The 16,517-nt window shown below is 61.7% G+C and overlaps 2 protein-coding genes across 6 annotated transcripts in view; one reads left to right on the top strand and one right to left on the bottom strand.

The window, feature by feature from the left end:
* Nucleotides 1-4,128, bottom strand: part of FANCA (FA complementation group A) — a 34,170-nt gene extending 30,042 nt beyond the window's left edge. For 2 of the 4 annotated variants that reach the window (XM_068693846.1, XM_068693849.1), the window contains exons 1-5: nucleotides 4,064-4,128; nucleotides 3,446-3,552; nucleotides 2,461-2,533; nucleotides 1,870-2,012; nucleotides 1,260-1,355 (exon numbers count right to left, since the gene is read on the bottom strand). In XM_068693846.1, the coding sequence (XP_068549947.1) occupies nucleotides 1,260-1,355; nucleotides 1,870-2,012; nucleotides 2,461-2,533; nucleotides 3,446-3,552; nucleotides 4,064-4,106 (462 nt within the window). In that variant the 5' untranslated portion in view covers nucleotides 4,107-4,128. Of the gene's footprint in view, nucleotides 1-1,259; nucleotides 1,356-1,869; nucleotides 2,013-2,460; nucleotides 2,534-3,445; nucleotides 3,556-4,063 lie in introns of all 4 variants that reach the window. The other 2 variants (XM_068693845.1, XM_068693848.1) reach the window with 1 other exon arrangement.
* Nucleotides 4,129-5,980: 1,852 nt separating this feature from the next.
* SPIRE2 (spire type actin nucleation factor 2) lies at nucleotides 5,981-15,056 on the top strand. Of its 2 annotated transcripts, none has more exons than XM_068693853.1 (15): nucleotides 5,981-8,443; nucleotides 11,033-11,070; nucleotides 11,360-11,719; nucleotides 11,898-11,978; nucleotides 12,057-12,221; nucleotides 12,319-12,405; nucleotides 12,527-12,650; nucleotides 12,753-12,922; nucleotides 13,026-13,251; nucleotides 13,430-13,563; nucleotides 13,687-13,821; nucleotides 13,897-13,964; nucleotides 14,081-14,108; nucleotides 14,279-14,394; nucleotides 14,501-15,056. In XM_068693853.1, exons 1-15 carry the CDS (start codon nucleotides 8,236-8,238, stop codon nucleotides 14,694-14,696), a joined length of 2,136 nt encoding a protein of 711 aa, XP_068549954.1. In that variant the 5' UTR covers nucleotides 5,981-8,235; the 3' UTR covers nucleotides 14,697-15,056. The 2 variants fall into 2 exon arrangements, with proteins under 2 accessions (XP_068549954.1, XP_068549955.1); XM_068693854.1 differs by having other exon boundaries at nucleotides 5,990-8,443; nucleotides 13,026-13,188.
* Nucleotides 15,057-16,517: the final 1,461 nt, after the last annotated feature.

Raw genomic sequence — 16,517 nt, 5'->3', positions numbered from 1 at the left:
TAATCCTGATTTTGCATATCCAAAGGAGCAGTGGCTATCCCATAAAACAGGGGGTAGTATTACATTTTGAGCCTTGTTAATTCAGAACCATCTTGGAGAATTATCACTCAGTCTCGTAACTCTTTGGTAGTTTCTGTGGAGCAGGTTTGCTGCTCTCAAATCCATTTCCCAAGAGGAGACTGCAGAAAGAGATTCTGCAGCTGGACAAGAAGACGGGCCCATGGGCATGGAGGAAAACCAAGCACCGCCTGAGCAGTCTTTGAGCACGCAAGGCATTCGGAAGACAAATCCCACTAGCCTTCTGCAGAGACTGGTAGCTGCTTCTTAGCATGACCCCCAACTCGCCCACATAGTTTGTCTTCAACAGCCTAATCCTTTACTGTAACAATCTCAATTACATAGCAGCACTTGGTCTCCATGTCTACCTGAGAACATGGAGATTTTAATCAGCCCATAAAATTCACAGGATTCTATTTTCAGCCCGTGAACGGATATTTGAGACTAGAGCATGCCTCTTTATCCAGGGGGATCAGTCTCTTCCTTCTTTCCCAGCAGAGCAGCGAGCAACTAAGATTGTCCTGCTCACAAAAAGTCCCTTGCTCTATTTAGAGCACCATTTATCTTCACAAAACAAACCACACAAATGAAATCAAGCCAACACATTTGTGAAGCAATGCAACCTGTTATCTGCTCTCATATTTCTCTCAAGCCATTTGCTGCACAAACTCACTCAGGCTTATCACAATTCCCAGACAAACGGAGCAGAGAACCAGAATGCCAGAGACCCACTGAGCACTGCTGGCAAAGTGCACAAAGGACCCCTGGGGCTGTGACACCCCACAGCCAGCTGCGAGTCTGCGGTGACCTGGGCAGCAAATCTGTGCACCACCTGATGGAGAGTTATCAGCATATTTCACTGAAAACAGTAAGGAGTGAAGCTAAATAAGAGAGAGAATGATCCCTCCAAAGCTTGTATTAGCTGCAGTGTCACCCCGGACGAGTTTAATCCCACTACCTGTGCTGTAACTCCAGATGCCACATTTGCCATGCCCTTCCTTGCTTCTAAAAGCTACAGAAACCCAGCAGTGCTCGGTAGATTACAAGAAACACCAAAGAAAATGGAGCACAGATCAGAGCATCACTCCAGGTTACAGCTATCCCTGCCCTTCGCTGGAAAAGAGGGTTGCAAGCACACTACCTGATGCCACAGATGAAATCTAAATGGCTTGTGACAGCACCCTTTCTTTGTGAGTTCTTACCTGCATTTTCCATATTTCTTGACAGAAGTGTGAGCGACTGAACACGTTGTTCACCAACAAATCCTTGACTGTTTGAAGCAAGCAAGACAGTCTCTCCTGGAATCACCCAAAAAAATAAGCAGAAATTATTTCTCTCATAAATAACACATTCTTACAAAAATAACTTTTTTTTCCCCCTTGCTTTCTGTTTTTCAAAGATTTGAATGGTGGAGAGAATTCATGGGAAGGCCCACACCTTTCATCTCAAGGCTGAGTCAAAGGCAGCCGAGCTGACAGCACTGGCAACTGACAGCTACTCAGAGGCGAGGTGAGCCAGCAGTCCTGGCACAGGTTTTGTACAGAAGACCATCACCATACCTCGCTACGCTGCAAACTGAGACTGATAAAGATGGAACTATGGATAAAAGAGACCAAGCCACACCAGGGAACACACCAGAGGTGACAATATAGGGCCTGCTTAGAGATACTCTAGTAATAGACAGGAAACTTCACTTCCAAGGTGTCAAAAAGTAGCTCCTTTCCTGTACAGAAGAGTGCCATATTTCTATGAGCATTTCAGACACACAAATACTGATTTCTTAATAAGCTAAATGTAAGGCTTTTTGCTTACTCTCTGGTCCAAGTTCAGCAGTGGTACTTGAGAGGGGCTTGCAGAAGGCTGACAGATCTGCTCAATGTTGGTAACAGCGTTTTTGGCTGCCAAGACTGCTGCAGGGACACCCAATCTTGAGGCCTGCTCCTGCAGAACAGAGACTAAAAACAAAACCCCACAATGCAGAAACCTGACATCATGCAATATAAATCAGTGTGTGAATACATGACTGTGAACAGAGAAATCCCAGGTCTTAAAACTCCTTCCAGCACCAATATCATTTGTTGGACTGGGCAAGTAATTTATATTTCCATGCATCACTCCTTTACCACACATAAAATGACGGCATAAGAAGCATAGAAATGGAAAATCCCTGCTAAGTAGAATTTTGTATTTTAATCTTGCAAGACTCACAGGAACACTTTAGAATAATCAAAATATTTGAAAATCAGACCTTGCCAAGGGTGTCATTCACTGAACAAGTAAGATACAAGCAGCTGAATGGGAGACCAGAACAGTGCGAAGGAAGTAAAATCAGGATTGCATTTAACAGACAAATTTATAAATGAAGATCTTTTCCATGTCTGCAACCAATGTTATTTCGCTCACCAATAAACGATTCTGACAATGCTTCCTGGTGCTCTTTGCCACTCTCTCCAGCTGGCTTGACTAAATCTTCCACCTGCACACAAAACAAAAACATTAACAGTCTTGGATGTCTATTACACACTTTTACAAATATATTCCCTCAAAGCATATTTAGCAGCTCTGGCATTCTATGGGGCTGGAGCAATTGACATGAAATTAACACCATGCTCCTGCACAGTCATGGTAAACCATGGATTTTAAGGCACCTTGCAAGAGATATAAATACATTCCTTTTATTCAGAGAAATCGAGAAACAGGTCAAAGTTCCTTGTCCATCGTTACCCAACAGATCAGCACCAGAAATCTTGTCTGTGCAGTTACAGTGTCATGAATATTTGATGAACACAGCAAAACTTTGCATCCTTTTATAGCTAAATCACCCCTCCCCTTATTATCTGCTTTTAAATAAAGACACACACTCTCTAGAGAAAGAAACATTCTTGTGGTTGAACCATGGGAAGTATTGGAATTGTCTACTCCAGTTACCAAAATCAAGAACTTTCTCTTGTGTGGGAGGAGATGGTAGAACATGGCCAAGATAGAATCTTGGCTTAAGCACGTGTGCAGACAAATCAAACATGTCTTCATAAAGAAAGTCACATTAGTTAGAAACAGTTGGTAATTCAGAAAATCTAATAGCCTCTCCAGCTTTTTTTTTCCCCTATACACACAAAAAGGCAATTCTGGCACCCAGACAGGTGCTGGATTTCCATTTATCCATTTGTCCCATGCTTGACCATTTTTAGCCTATAACAATAACAAAAAAAAGGGTCTAATTTCTGCAAAGCAGACCTCTAAGCTTCAGCTTACTTCCACAGTGCTGTTTTTTCCTTTTCACTTATCATGAAAAATGTGTTCCTGGGACATTTCACAGCTGCCCTGGGAATGACCCTGATGGAAATCCCTCTCCAGCAGGCATCTCCCGAGGTCCCTGCCCCGCTCCTACCTCCAGGAGGAGGTCGTTCAGGTTCTGATGGCGGTCCAGAAGCCGCAGAGCTGCTTGACAGAGCTCTGCTCCGCTCCCAAAGGTGCTTCTTCGTTTCCTGGCTCTCCCTGCTGAGAAGTTTGGGTTTATTTTAAAACCAAAGCGTGCTCTGGCCCCCGCTGATGAGGCAATCTCCCTCTCCCACCCTGCTGCCCCACCACACATCACTGACAGCGCCGAGAGGGCCCTGGCCAGACCCTCAGCGGGCAGAAACTGGGAAGATCATTTCACACACAGCACAGGGCAGCAAGGCCCATGAAGCCTGCGGCCTTCAGCACACATTGGCATGAGGAACCCAGTGCAGCCAAGGCCACCAGGCACTGCACTGCTGGCCTTGGCCAAGCCAAATTTTACCAGACACCCCCACCTCAGGACACCCCCACCTCAGGACACCCCCACCTCAGGGCTCTGTGAGCAGCTCCTGAGGGGGCCAGACAGCACCTGAAGGGCTGGGGACACCCGAGGGGCTAGGACAGGGCTGCCTCGAGCCCCAAACCAGATGAGGGGCGAGCTGTCGGGCACAGAGGGCGCCCCCAGCCCTCTCCCCCGAGCGCCAGGGCGGCCCCGGCCCGCACCCACCCAGCAGCGCCCTCAGCTCGCTCCCTCCCGTGCCCGCCATCATGGCGGCGCCCAGCCGCTGCCCGCCAAACCAACCCGCCCGCTCCTCGCCGCCATTGGCTGGCCGCCCAGGCGCTCTCTTCGCCTATTGGCTGGAAGGAAGCGTGGTCCCGCCCACCTTCCCGCCCGCCATCTTGGTAGTGGCGGCGGCAGGAGGCCGCCATGTTGGGGAGGGCGGGGTGGCGTGAGGTGGCGGGTCCCTTGGGGTCCTGTGTGGGACTGGCACTGCTGCCACCCGTACCTGTGGCTGCCGAGGGTACAGAGCAGGAGGTGGCAGCTCACTGTGTGTGAAACAAAAGCAGCTCACTGTGTGTGGAACACAAGCATTGCCTGGGGAAGGTGGAAATTCACCCCGGGGTCTCACCCGCTGGCTGCAGGCGTTCAGTGCCCCGTGCTGGAATCAGCCCCTGGGATGCTTTTAGGGGAGCACTGGTCCCATGAGGGACTGACCCCACAGTCCTCACCTGAAATCCCTTCCTGGCAGTGCTGGGGCTGCAGCCCTGTGCTCGCTGTGCCAGCCCCAGCCCTCCAGCCTCTCCTTCCCCCTGCCACAGCGCAGGAGGTGGCACAATGTCTGTCCCTGTCACGCTCCCTGTCAGGGACGTCATCCCCCAACGTGTGACAGTCAAACAGAAAACTTCTCCCTTACCAGCATCTGTAGCCTCGCGGGTTTGCCAGCCTGCGAAGAGCGGCTCTCGCTATATTTAATCCCTCGGCGCACTATCTGTGAGGTATCCTGAGTTAACGCGGTCTGCTCGGAGGATTGGTTTTAATTGAAATATTAATGAAGAAGAGTCTAGAAAGGAAATGGAGCCTTAACAAGCGCACCGTGATTTGACATCCCTGCCGAGGCAGTGTCCCCGGCCAGGCTCTCCTCCAGCCCCAGGGCACATCCCACTGAGCTGCTGGGCCATGTCAAGCTGCTCCGAGGGCATGGATCCCACTCGGGGACCTGCGTCTGTGGGGACATCTTCCTCAGCTGCGGGGCGAGCAGCTTGGGGGCCTCGTGTCCACCCCTTGGTTGTGTCCAGGCAAGGGGAAGGTGAAACTTGGTCGTACTGGAGACCTCTGTGATAAAACTGCCCCTACGGGTGGGAATTTTGTGGAATCCATCCCGATCTGTTCAGCATCATGCCTATGAGCCATGCTTGCCCAGAGGAACAGGCTCATCCATCCGCTCCTCAGTGGTGCCTGGGGACAGGGCCGGCCTCCAGTGCTCACAGCCCCTGGCTGCTTTGATCAGGAGTGAGGACTGGGGTTCAATAAGGGGCTGGCATGGGAATTTTGGGGTGCCAGAATGTGTGAGAGCAGTCAGCAGGCCACTACATCCTGCACCGTCAGGAAACTGGGCAAAAACACCACATCAAAGGGCCAAAGTGACGAGAAACCTCCCCAAAAAGGTGAGAGGAGGTGCAGCCAAGGGTTGTACTTGAGGTGGCGACACCAAGGAGCTCCGCTTGAGCTCAGGAACATCCAAGTCCGGCCACATCTGAGGCCAGCACAGCCCAAGAGCACAGCACCTCGCCAAGCACTCCCTCCCTTCACGATACTGAGCCCAGCCCAGCAGCCAAAGAAGCTGAATACGTGCATCCAGCCCCACAGGAGCTGTGCGCAGTCATCTCGACATCCTGGGGATGTTCAAGGAAATGTTTTGCATACAACAAAGGAAACCCAGGCATTACCTGAAAACAAACACTGTGCACAGCTCTGCCCCGTGTCCCAGCCCCGCCACGCTGCCACTCGTCACGCTTCGACGCGCAGGGGGGTGGGAAGTGAGGAAATCTGACGCTCCTGCAGTGATTTGCAACCTTTTCCCAACCTGTTCATTTTTTTTCCCCTATTTCTTTCATTTTTTAATTAAACGTCCCCTATGCACATACACGCTTGGCTTTTGTTTGATTTTTTTCCAAGGCGGTAGCTTTTAATTATATCTTGATTTCACATTAATTACAGTTTCACCCAAAGCGAAGGGCTGTGAGCTTTATAATTCAAATGCGCTCCCACGAATCCTGCCGGCTGGGTTATCGCTGCCTCCAAAGGCCCGCACCCGGCCCCGGCGGTGCCGCCCTGGCTGTGTCCGGAGGCAGCAGCAGGTCCTGGGGAGCAGGAGAGCCAGCAGCCAGCTCGGCCCCGCGCCATGCAGCGCGCTTGGGTTTCCTCCCTCTGCCATCGCTGCCAAAGCAGGCTACAAAGCCAGCTGATGACAGGGTGAATGTCACATTCAAATCGCACTCGTTTGAGCAGAAAGCGAGATGCAGACACGGGCATCACGGCCAAGATCTGCTGCATTTTGCTTCCTGATGCAGCTGGAGCTCCGTCCTGCTTTGGATCCCCGTCCCCGTGGTTCCTGGGGCTTTGTGGCCGAGCTGCAGGGGCAGTCGGGATGGCAGCGAGCGTGATGGCCCCAGGGGGGAGGCAGCCACCACCGTGCTCCCCAAACCCTGGCCCAGCTGATGGTGCATTTGGGCAATCCCAGGGGTGCACAGATGATCTGCATCCGTCCTCCTGCCTCCCCGGCCCCAGGGCACTGCAGCAGGCAGAGCTGCACTTCCCAGCCGTGCCTTCCTCAACAGCTCAGCTCTGCCATTTCCTTCCCCAAAAGAAGGAGCTGATGCTGCTCGGGGTGTCCAGGAGGGAATTCTCCCCTAGCTGGAAGCCTCTCGCTCAGCCAAGCCATGGCGCTGCAGGCACAGTCCCATCCACGGTGCCCCAGGGCAGCCCTTTGGCCATGAGGGACAGACAGGTGGCCCCAGTGGCCCCAGTTCCTGCTCATGGCTTAATGGAGCTGAGGTGGGTTTTGTGCATCATGCAAATGGGAAGCTCGTAATGACAAGCTTCATTTTGCTGCCTGACCTTTCACGGCAGGCCATCTGCTCCCTGCTCTGCTGCAGGCACCGAGCCATGCCAGCCTCTGTGGGTGCCCCCCCTGCCATGCTCCCACGGGACATTACCTCAGCAAGACACCCCAAGGCCCCACCTCAGTGCCTTCAGCTGGCTTCTGCTGCTCCTGGCCATGCCAAAACAGCAGCGCACCACGCTGCCGGCTGCTGGCGCGCTGCCTGCCTTTGCCCCCAGGCCTCTTCCAGCAGATGCAGCCCGCAGACACCCCAGAAATGCTGCCTCTGGTCCTCCCTGCTCCGGTGCTCGGGTTGCTGGTTTTCAGCCCATCCCCGTTCGCTGGTGGGGTCCCTGCTCCTGCAGGCGATGCAGGGCTGCACAGAGCCCACGGGGACACTTCCCCAGGAGACCTCCTGGCTCTGAGCGCTCCCAGGGGCTCCCAGGGGCTCCTTGTGTCCTTGCAGCCACCTTCCCAGCTCGCTGCACATTGTGATGTGGGATGGCCCCCGAGGAGCTCGTGGCTTCCGTGCCTCGGGTCTGAGGCTGAGCCCTGAGTCGTGGCCGTGCCTGACCTCTGAGGTGGCCCCAGCAGACCTTCCGGGTGGCAGGAATCATTCCATACCACACAGCCCCGTGGTGGGGCTGTCCCACAGCTCTGCTCCACACCCTGCACCCCGCTGTGGGCCCTGCACCCTGCACCCTTCCCCATGCACCCTACCTGCACCCACGCACCCTGCGCCCTACACCCCACTGTGTCCTGCACCCTGTATGAAGCTGTGCCATGCACCCTGCGCCCTGCACCCAGCTGCGCCCTGCACCCCGCATGCAGCTGCATCCTCTGCACTGTGCTGTGCGCCCTGCGCCCCGCATCCCCCCCGCACCCCGCATGCCGCGCACCCTGCGTGCGCCCTGCGCCCTGCGCGCCCTGCGCTCTCCGCGCCGCGCACCCTGCGCCCTTGCACCTTGCACGCACCCTGCGCCCAGCCCCGCCTCTCGCCGCCGATCCTTGCACCCCGGCAGCTTGCGGGGCCGTACCGAGCCGTACCGAGCCGTGCTGAACCGAGCCGTGCTGAACCGAACCGCACCGCACCGAGCCCCCGCAGCACCGCGCGCCCCGGGCGGTGGCGACGAGGGAGGAGCCGGCAACGGGGGCGGCGCAGCTCCGAGCCGAGCGGGGCCGAGCCGAGCCGCTCCCCCCCCAAACACCTCCGCCCCTCCCGCCCCGCCCGTGCGGCGGAGGTCGGCGGCGGCGGCGGCGGCGGCGGCGGCGGCGGCGGGGGCGCGGGGATGGGGCGATGGCGCGGGCCGGTGGCGGGGCCCCGCGGGAGCTGTCCCTGGAGGAGGTGCTGAAGTGCTACGAGCAGCCGCTGAACGAGGAGCAGGCGTGGGCGCTCTGCTTCCAGGGCTGCCGCGCCGCCGCCGCCGCCCCCGCCGCGCCCCCCCGCACCGCAGACATCCTACTCCGAGCCGACGGGACCGTGGGGCTCCCGGCACCGCCGCCCGGTGAGAAGGGGGACGAAGGGAGGGAGCCCCGGGACCGGTAGGGGGTGCTGCGGGGAATGGGGGGGGGAGGACCGAGCCCCGCTGGAAGCTTGGGGGGGGGGCAACGGGAGAGGGGAGAGGGAACCGGCAGCGGGAGGCTGGGAGGGGGTGGGGAGAGGGATGGCACCGCTGCGGGACCCGGTGGGCTCCGTGGGAGGCGGGGGGGTTGGAAGGCATCCAGGGGTGGGGGGCTGGTAACCGGTAAACTGGGACCAACAGGCCCCGGTGAGGTGCGGGGTGGAGGGGGGGCGCATACCCCAAGCCTCTGTCCCGGCACCGGGTCGGTTCCAGCATCGGCACCGTGGGTACCGGCACCGGCAGGGGGTCGGTGGCTCGGGGATCCAGGCCTGGTGCAACACCGGCACCGGCACCGGCAGCACCTTGCCCCGGGAGGAGGCTGCTGGGTGCCCCGTGAGCTGGGCACGGGGCGTGCATGGCACAGCGGGTAGGGGCACTGGGGTGCGGGGTGCCCACGGTGCAGGGCCCGGGACACGGAGCCCTTCAGGGCAGGCAGGACACACGGCAGGGACAGGCGTGGGGACAAACCTGCACGCACACGGGCACTCAGTGCACACGCAGCACACCCACGGGATGGGATGCACGCTCAGCCCCCACTCCCCTCCATCCTGGGCACCCGGAAGGGGCATTTTGGGGCAGCACCGTTCCTGACCTTTGGACTCATGGCCGTGCCCTCCCTGCGGGCGGTTGGCGCTGCTGGGCAGGGCCGGCTGTGTTTATGGTCTGTAATTAGGCACCGCCGGGTGCCAGCAGCACTGCGAGGCGGCTCGGTGCGGGGCTGAGCACCGTGTGCCTAATGACAGAGCTGGGGCAGGGCTGAGCCCCCGCCTCGCCCCGCGTGGGGACAGCATGGGGACAGCCCCGCACCCAGCCCCGGACCAGCGGCTGCGTGCCCCAAGATGGATTTTGGTGCTTGGCGTTTGTGGGGTCTCCCGGGAGCCTCGCAGCCCCACAGGGACACTTCATTGTCACCCCGTGCCCTTGCTCACGGCCGGCTGAGGCTGCGGCACCGCTGTGCGTCCCCGCTGCTGGCAGCGGGCAGGGATGCTGCGGTGTCGCTGCGTGTCCTTGCTGCCGGCAGCTGGGCAGGGAAAATCCCAGGGAAACAGGGAATGAAGGGGGATGGAGCCGGGCCCTTCACTGCTGCAGGGTGCTCAAGGGGCTGTGGGTGAATCCCAGCACCACCGCAGGTAGGGCACGGGCACCGGCACGTGGCTTGGCAGCTGCTCCTGGCTGTGGGGCCGGAATGGGCCGGGTGAGCTGGCAGCAGCCACCTGAGCAGCTCCAGGTCCCCGTCCCACGGGATGCCCAGCCCCAACCCCGACAGCCCGAGGGAGCAGGCGGCACGTGAGCGCTGCGCAAACACCACCCAAGCGGCCCCGTTTGCCATGGCAGCAGCAGGCGCTGCCGTTCCAGGTGTGGCCGTCCCGCCACAGCCGCGGGCGCTTCGTCCCTGATTTACATCCTGGAAAAGATTTTCTGTTTCCTCCCCGTGGCCGGCTCGGCCGGCTCCTCCGCCACCATACGGGATGTGATGCTGTCCCCTGCAGGGCTGCCAGCGGGGTTTGGGGATGGCCACAGAATCCCACGGTGTTTGATGTGGTCCAGATGGGGCACGGGGTCCTGTGGGATGCTCTCCTGTCCCAGCTGGCCTCACCCTGCCCTATGAGTGCTGGGCTGGGCATCTGGCCACGGCCGGCACGTGGCCTGAGCCACCTCTCCCCTGGGCTGCTGCATTGATCAGCTAAATGGAGAGGTAATGGACACAGGGGATGGCCTGGGCTCTCCTGGGCCCGGGAAGTGGCTCTGCTCTGCAGCTACTGCTGGGGAAAGCTGAGCCGGGGGCATCTGGGCACTTCCTTCCCTTGGGGTCGGTGCAAAAGCCACTGCTGCTGCGCGTCCTGTGGCCACCGTGCTCCTCCAGGGGGTCTGAGCTGCCTGCGAGGTTATGGCACGGACCTGTGCGTGTGTGTGCACGTGCACGGAGCTTGTGTGTGCACGGGGCTTGTGTATGCGTGGTGCTGCGTGTGCACGGTGCCCGTGTGTGTGCACAGTGCCCGTGTGTGTGCACGGTGCCGTGTGTGTGCACAGCGCCCCAGCCGTGCCGCCTCTGCAGTGAAAGGAGCGCCGTGAGCGCCGTCAGCTGAGCACAGCCCGGCACCACAGCGCACCGCACGCAGGGCGCACTCTGTGGGTGCTCCGCCGGTCCCTCTGCACCCTACTGGGGCCTGCAGCCCTGGGGCCATGCAGGGGGTGCAGAGCACGCTGCTCCCCTGGCCCTAGTGCTAATGGGGTGATGATGCTACCCAACGTGCCACCCAAAATGCCACCTCTCCCTCCTGGCTCCAGCTGTTGGCAGGCAGGGAGGGCATCAGCTGGTGCTGGGGGCCAGGGCAGGGGGCTCAGCACCCTGAGGCCGCGCCAGCCATGGGGTCAGCTCGGGATGGGAGTGGGGGTCTCAGCTCAGGTGTGGTGGGGAGCATGAGGTGATGTGGGGCGAGCCCGCAGTGACTGAGCCTTCCTCTCCCCCAGAGCTACCCCTGCTGCTGACACCCGCTGCTGAAGCACAGGTACGTGGGGGCCCGGGGTGCACGCCAGGCCCCACATCTCCTCGCTGGCCCCAGCGGGGTGAACTGGCCTTATGCCACCGCTCCACGTTGGTGCCATGGCTCGGCCATGCCTTCCCTCTGCGCGTGCCCTCCCGCGGGTACCCGCTCCCCTCGCCCTGCAGTAATGGGGTCCTGGGTGCACCGGGGGGGTCAGAGCCAGCCCCGGCAGATGGGGTGTCATGCACAGGGCCTCGGTGGCACGGGTGGTGCCAGGGATTGTGGTGGCACAGGCACTGCCATCTCCTTGCAGATGGTGCAGTCCCTGGGCTTCGCCATCTACCGGGCGCTGGACTGGGGGCTGGACGAGAACGAGGAGCGGGAGCTGAGCCCGCAGCTGGAGCAGCTCATCGACCTGATGACCAACAGCGACTCGGAGGACAGCGGCTGCGGCACGGCCGATGAGGGCTATGGGGGACAGGAGGAGGAGGAGGAGGGCGGCGAGGGGCCGCCGCGGGCCGTGCGCACCTTCGGGCAGGCCATGCGGTGCTGCGCCGCGCGCCTCGCCGACCCCGCCGAAGCCCAGGCTCACTACCAGGCCGTGTGCCGGGCTCTCTTCGCCGAGACCGTGGAGCTCAAAGCTTTCCTGGCCAAAATCCGCGATGCCAAGGAGGTGAGCGGCGGCAGGGAACCCCCCCCAAAATGCTGGGGTGAGCGCGGTGCTTTGCGCACAGAGCCGGGGAGGTGCCGGTGTTGCCGTGCACGGGGCTGTGCCAAGCTGGGGGCTGCGTGCTGGGCACCCCTTGTGCTGGGTGCTGTGGCAAGGTGACGGTGTCCCCCTGCCGTGGCAGATGCTGCAGAAGCTGAACGAGGATGAGGAGGCAAAGGAGAGGCCGTCTGCAGAGCTGGGCAGCCTGCGCAACACAGACTGGGTACGGCGGTGTGGCAGGAGCTGCATTGAGGGCCGGGGCCGTGGTGGGGCCGGTGCTGACCCCCCCAACTCCCGCCAGGCCCGGCTGTGGGTGCAGCTGATGCGGGAGCTGCGGCACGGCGTGAAGCTGAAGAAAGTGCAGGAGAAGCAGTTCAACCCGCTGCCCACCGAGTACCAGCTCACCCCCTTCGAGATGCTCATGCAGGACATCCGCGCGCGCAACTACAAGCTCCGCAAGGTCATGGTGAGCGCAGCGGGGACGTCCCCACAGCCTGCCAGGTGCTGTCCCGTGGGCCAGCCTGGGCGCTGACACCACCCACGGCCCCTCTGCCCCCTCCCAGGTGGATGGTGACATCCCGCCCCGGGTGAAGAAGGACGCCCACGAGCTCATCCTGGACTTCATCCGCTCCCGGCCCCCGCTCAAGCAGGTGGGTGGCAGCCCCGTGGTGCTGCAGTGCCCCCATGGCCGGCAGCACCCAGGCTGGGCTCACCATGAGCCCTGAGGGACCCTGTCCCCAAGCTGCAGCACCCCAGCTCTGCGTCCCCCAGGCATCAGAGCGGCGGCTGCGGCCCCTGCCCCAGAAGCAGAGGACACTGCACGAGAAGATTTTGGAGGAGATCAAGCAGGAGAGGAAGCTCCGGCCCGTGGAGACGCAGTACCGGAGCCAGAAAGGTACCGGCAGCGCCTCCCCTGTGATGCTCTGGAGCTGGGGCAGGTCCCCGGTGCCACATCGGGTCCCCGCACAGAGGCACTGAGCTCCGGCCCCGTCTGCAGGCTACAGCTCCCTGCCCTGCATCCCCCACGCCTGCTCCAGCCACCTCACCTCCAGCTCCTGCATCGACCTCTCCGCGCCGGAGGCCAGCACCGTGCCCCCGCGCCCGCGGCCCCGCGTCCTGCTCAAGGCGCCCACGCTGGCCGAGATGGAGGAGATGAACATCTCCGAGGCAAGAGAGGGCATGCGGTGGGGACGCTGTGGGGCGCATGCCAGGAGGGCAGAGGACGGGGACACGGGGTTCTCCGTGTGACACCGTCCCTGTGGCCTTGCAGGAGGAGGACTCACCAGGAACAGAGCCCGGTTTGGGGCTGCCCATGAAGCGGGACCGCTCCTTCTCGGAGCAGGACCTGGCCCAGTTCCAGAGCGAGCTCAGCAGCAGCCAGGCTGCACCCGAGGTGCTGGGGCCACTGGAGCCCGAGCCCCGACCCCGCTCAGGTACCTGCGCCCCGTGGCCACCCCAGAAGCCCAGCCGTGAACCAGGATCTCCATCCCGTTGCAGTCAGTGCCCCCAGCCCCCCAGCCCACCCCATACGCTGCGTGCCCTGTGGCACCACTGTCCCCGTGTCACCACGAGTGGCTTTGCTGTGCCTTCCAGCAGGCGCCTGCTGGAGGGGTCTCGTGCAGCAGCGTGTCCTTAGTGTCCCTCCCGTGTCCTCACTGTGTCCCACCCGTGCAGGCTCGGTCCCCGCCAGCTACCACCCGGTGCCGTACGGCTCTGCACCGCCCCGTGCTGCCCTGGGCTCCGTGGAGGAGAGGCCAGAGGACGGCCCCAGCGCTGCCCCCAGCAGCAGCTCCAAGCACCTCTGGCTGGTGGGTGCCCGCAGTGGGGCTGGGGCTGCGAGCACAGCCCCACATGGGGTGCACACTGCGTGGGGCACGCCACGCTGGGTGCCCTGTGTCCGTGCCGGGGTGACGGCCCCTCTGTGCCCGCAGGAGTTCAGCCACCCCGTGGAGAGCCTGGCCCTCACGGTGGAGGAGATGATCAACGTGCGCAGGGTGCTGGTCAAGGCGGAGATGGAGAAGTTCCAGCAGAGCAAGGAGCTCTACAACAGCCTGAAGAAGGGGAAGGTGGGAGCCGGGGCTGGAGGGGACCGGGATGTCCCTGCGCTGCCCTCCTGGTGCTCACCCTGCCTGTGCCCGCAGGTCTGCTGCTGCTGCCGCACCAAGTTCCCCCTCTTCTCCTGGCCCTCAGCCTGCCTCTTCTGCAAGCGGTGAGCACCGTGCCGTGCCGTGCCATGCTGTGCCGTGCCATATAACAGTGCTGGGAGGGTGGTGGGAGGGTGCCGCGGTGCTGGCCTTGCTCAGCAGCCTCTCTCCGTGTCCCCAGGTCCGTCTGCACCTCCTGCAGCCTGAAGGTAAGGGACCTGCCTGGCTCAGTGCCACCAGCCCCTGTCCCCATCCCCGTCCTGTTGGTAGGGGTGACACCAGGACAGAGGCACCGGGCATGGCTGAGCCCACCCAGCCGGGCCCTAGGGCAGGGGGGGCACCCATGGGTGCTGTCCCTGACGCCTGCACGCCCCGGCAGATGAAGATGCCTTCCAAGAAGCTGGCTCACATCCCCGTCTACGCACTGGGCTTCGAGAGCCTCCCGGGATCCCTGCTGGCCAAAGCCCTGCCGCTGCGCAGGAGGGAAACCTTCCAGTGAGTCCCGAACCCCACAGGGGCCCTGTGGCTGCCTTCCTCCCTGCCTCCTCCTCCTCCTCCTCCTCCTTTCTGGGGGCTGACCACCTTCTCTGCGCCCCCCCAGCTCGCTGCAGGGCCCGGGCTGGCGCCGCGTGGAAGAGGAATTCCCCCACATCTACGCCCAGGGCTCGGTCCTGCGCGACGTCTGCAGCGACTGCAGCGGCTTCGTCACCGACGTCGTCTGCTCCAGCCGCCGCAGCGTGGCCGTCCTCAACGCCGCGCCGCGCCGCGCCGCCCGCTGCGAGTCCTGGTACAAGTGAGGGCCCGGCGCCGGCCCCGCCGGGATGTACATATCTATATATATAGGGACAGACACACGGACGGACACACAGCCTCTATATTTATATACCTGACGGACCACGGGGGTGTAGGGCCTGCAGCAGGCCGGCCCCGTGTCCCCCCAACCCACGTCCCCCTGGGGAGCCGCCCGTCCCCGCCGCTGAGGGGACGCTGGCACAGCCCTTTGGGGACGGGGACCCCCTCCCCGGGGCATTCTCAGCCCCCCCAGCCCCGCTGCAGTGCCAAGGCCTGGCGGGGCTGGGATGCCTTACGGCCCCGCAGCGCTCTGTACATAGCGGCCCCCGAAAATAAACCATCCCGGGCTGCCCCTCGGGGCCACAGCGGCGGCTCCTGTGCTGGGGGGGTCGGGGAAAGGGGTGCTGGGGGTTCCTGTGTCCTGTGACCCCAGGACTGGATGTCCCATGGGCCTGCTCCACACCACCACGGCCCCGTGGGTCCTGGGGCAACCCCGGCTGGGGGCTGGGGGCGGCCGCCCCCCTTGTGATGCTTGGCACCCCCCAGGATGGGCTGCACACCCCAGGGGCACCGGGGGGAAATCCCACAGCCCCTTCCCACAGCACAGTGCCCCGTCCCCAGACATCCCCTGTCCCCAGGCACCCCTATACTCAGACACCCCCTGTCCCCAGATACCTCTGTCCCCAGACACCCCCAAGTCCCCAGACACCCCCCATGTCCCCCATGTCCCCAGACACCCCTATACCTATACCCAGACACCCCCTGTCCCCAGATACTTCTGTCCCCAGACACTCCTTATCCCTAGACACCTCCATGTCCCCAGACACCCCCATGCCCCCAGATATCCCCATGTCCCCAGACACCCCTATACCTATACCCAGACACCCCCATCCCTATACCCAGACACCCCCATGCCCCCAGATATCCCCATGTCCCCAGACACCCCCGTCCTGACAGCCCCCTGTCCCCAGACACCCCCATCCCCAGACACCCCCATCCCTATACCCAAACACCCCCCGTCCCCAGATATCCCCATGTCCCCAGACACCCCCCGTTCCCAGACACCCCTATACCTATACCCAGACACCCCCATCTTCAGACACCCCCATCCCCAGACACCCCCCTGTCCCCAGACACCCCTATACCTATACCCAGACACCTCCATGTCCCCAGATACCTCTGTCCCCAGACACTCCCTATCCCTAGACACCTCCATGCCCCCAGACACCCCTATACCTATACCCAGACACCCCCATCCACAGACACCCCCCTGTCCCCAGACACCCCCACGTCCCCAGACACCCCCACGTCCCCAGACACCCCCACGTCCCCAGACACCCCCTGTCCCCAGATACCTCTGTCCCCAGACACCCCCATGTCCCCACACACCCCTATACCTATATAGAGACACCCCCTGTCCCCAGACACCCCCTGTCCCCAGACACCCCCAGCCCCAGACACCCCTGTCCTCAGATACCCCCATGCCCAGAACCCAAACACCCCCCATCCCCAGATACCACCCGTCCCCAGACACCCCTATACCTGTACCCAGACACCCCCATCTTCAGACACCCCCATCCCCACACACCCCCCTGTCCCCAGACACCCCCATACCTATATAGAGACACCCCCATCCCCAGACACCCCCATGTGTGTATCCCAGCCCCATACCCCCCCGTGTCCCCATTCCCCCCCCCCCCCCGGGACATATTTCACGCTAGGGCCCCGCTATGGGGGGGGGGGGGGCGCGCGAAACAAGTCCCAGGAGCGCGCACTGCGCCTGCGCGGGATCGGGGAGGGGAGGGGGAGCCTCGCGCATGCGCACT

The sequence above is a fragment of the Anas acuta genome, chromosome 10 (genome assembly GCF_963932015.1).
Source record: "Anas acuta chromosome 10, bAnaAcu1.1, whole genome shotgun sequence".
NCBI lineage: Eukaryota > Metazoa > Chordata > Aves > Anseriformes > Anatidae > Anas > Anas acuta.
The sequence above is the reverse complement of the archived record's forward strand: the minus strand, read 5'-3'. Positions and strand labels throughout refer to the sequence as shown.

Bases quoted from the DNA above. Each gene is read 5' to 3' on its own strand.
- SPIRE2 (XM_068693853.1), top strand. From the start codon at position 8,236: ATGGCGCGGGCCGGTGGCGGGGCCCCGCGGGAGCTGTCCCTGGAGGAG. The intron at 12,923-13,025 runs GCAAGAGAGGGC...GTGGCCTTGCAG, and splicing joins AGGAGATGAACATCTCCGAG to GAGGAGGACTCACCAGGAAC. The intron at 13,822-13,896 runs GTGGGAGCCGGG...CTGTGCCCGCAG, and splicing joins ACAGCCTGAAGAAGGGGAAG to GTCTGCTGCTGCTGCCGCAC.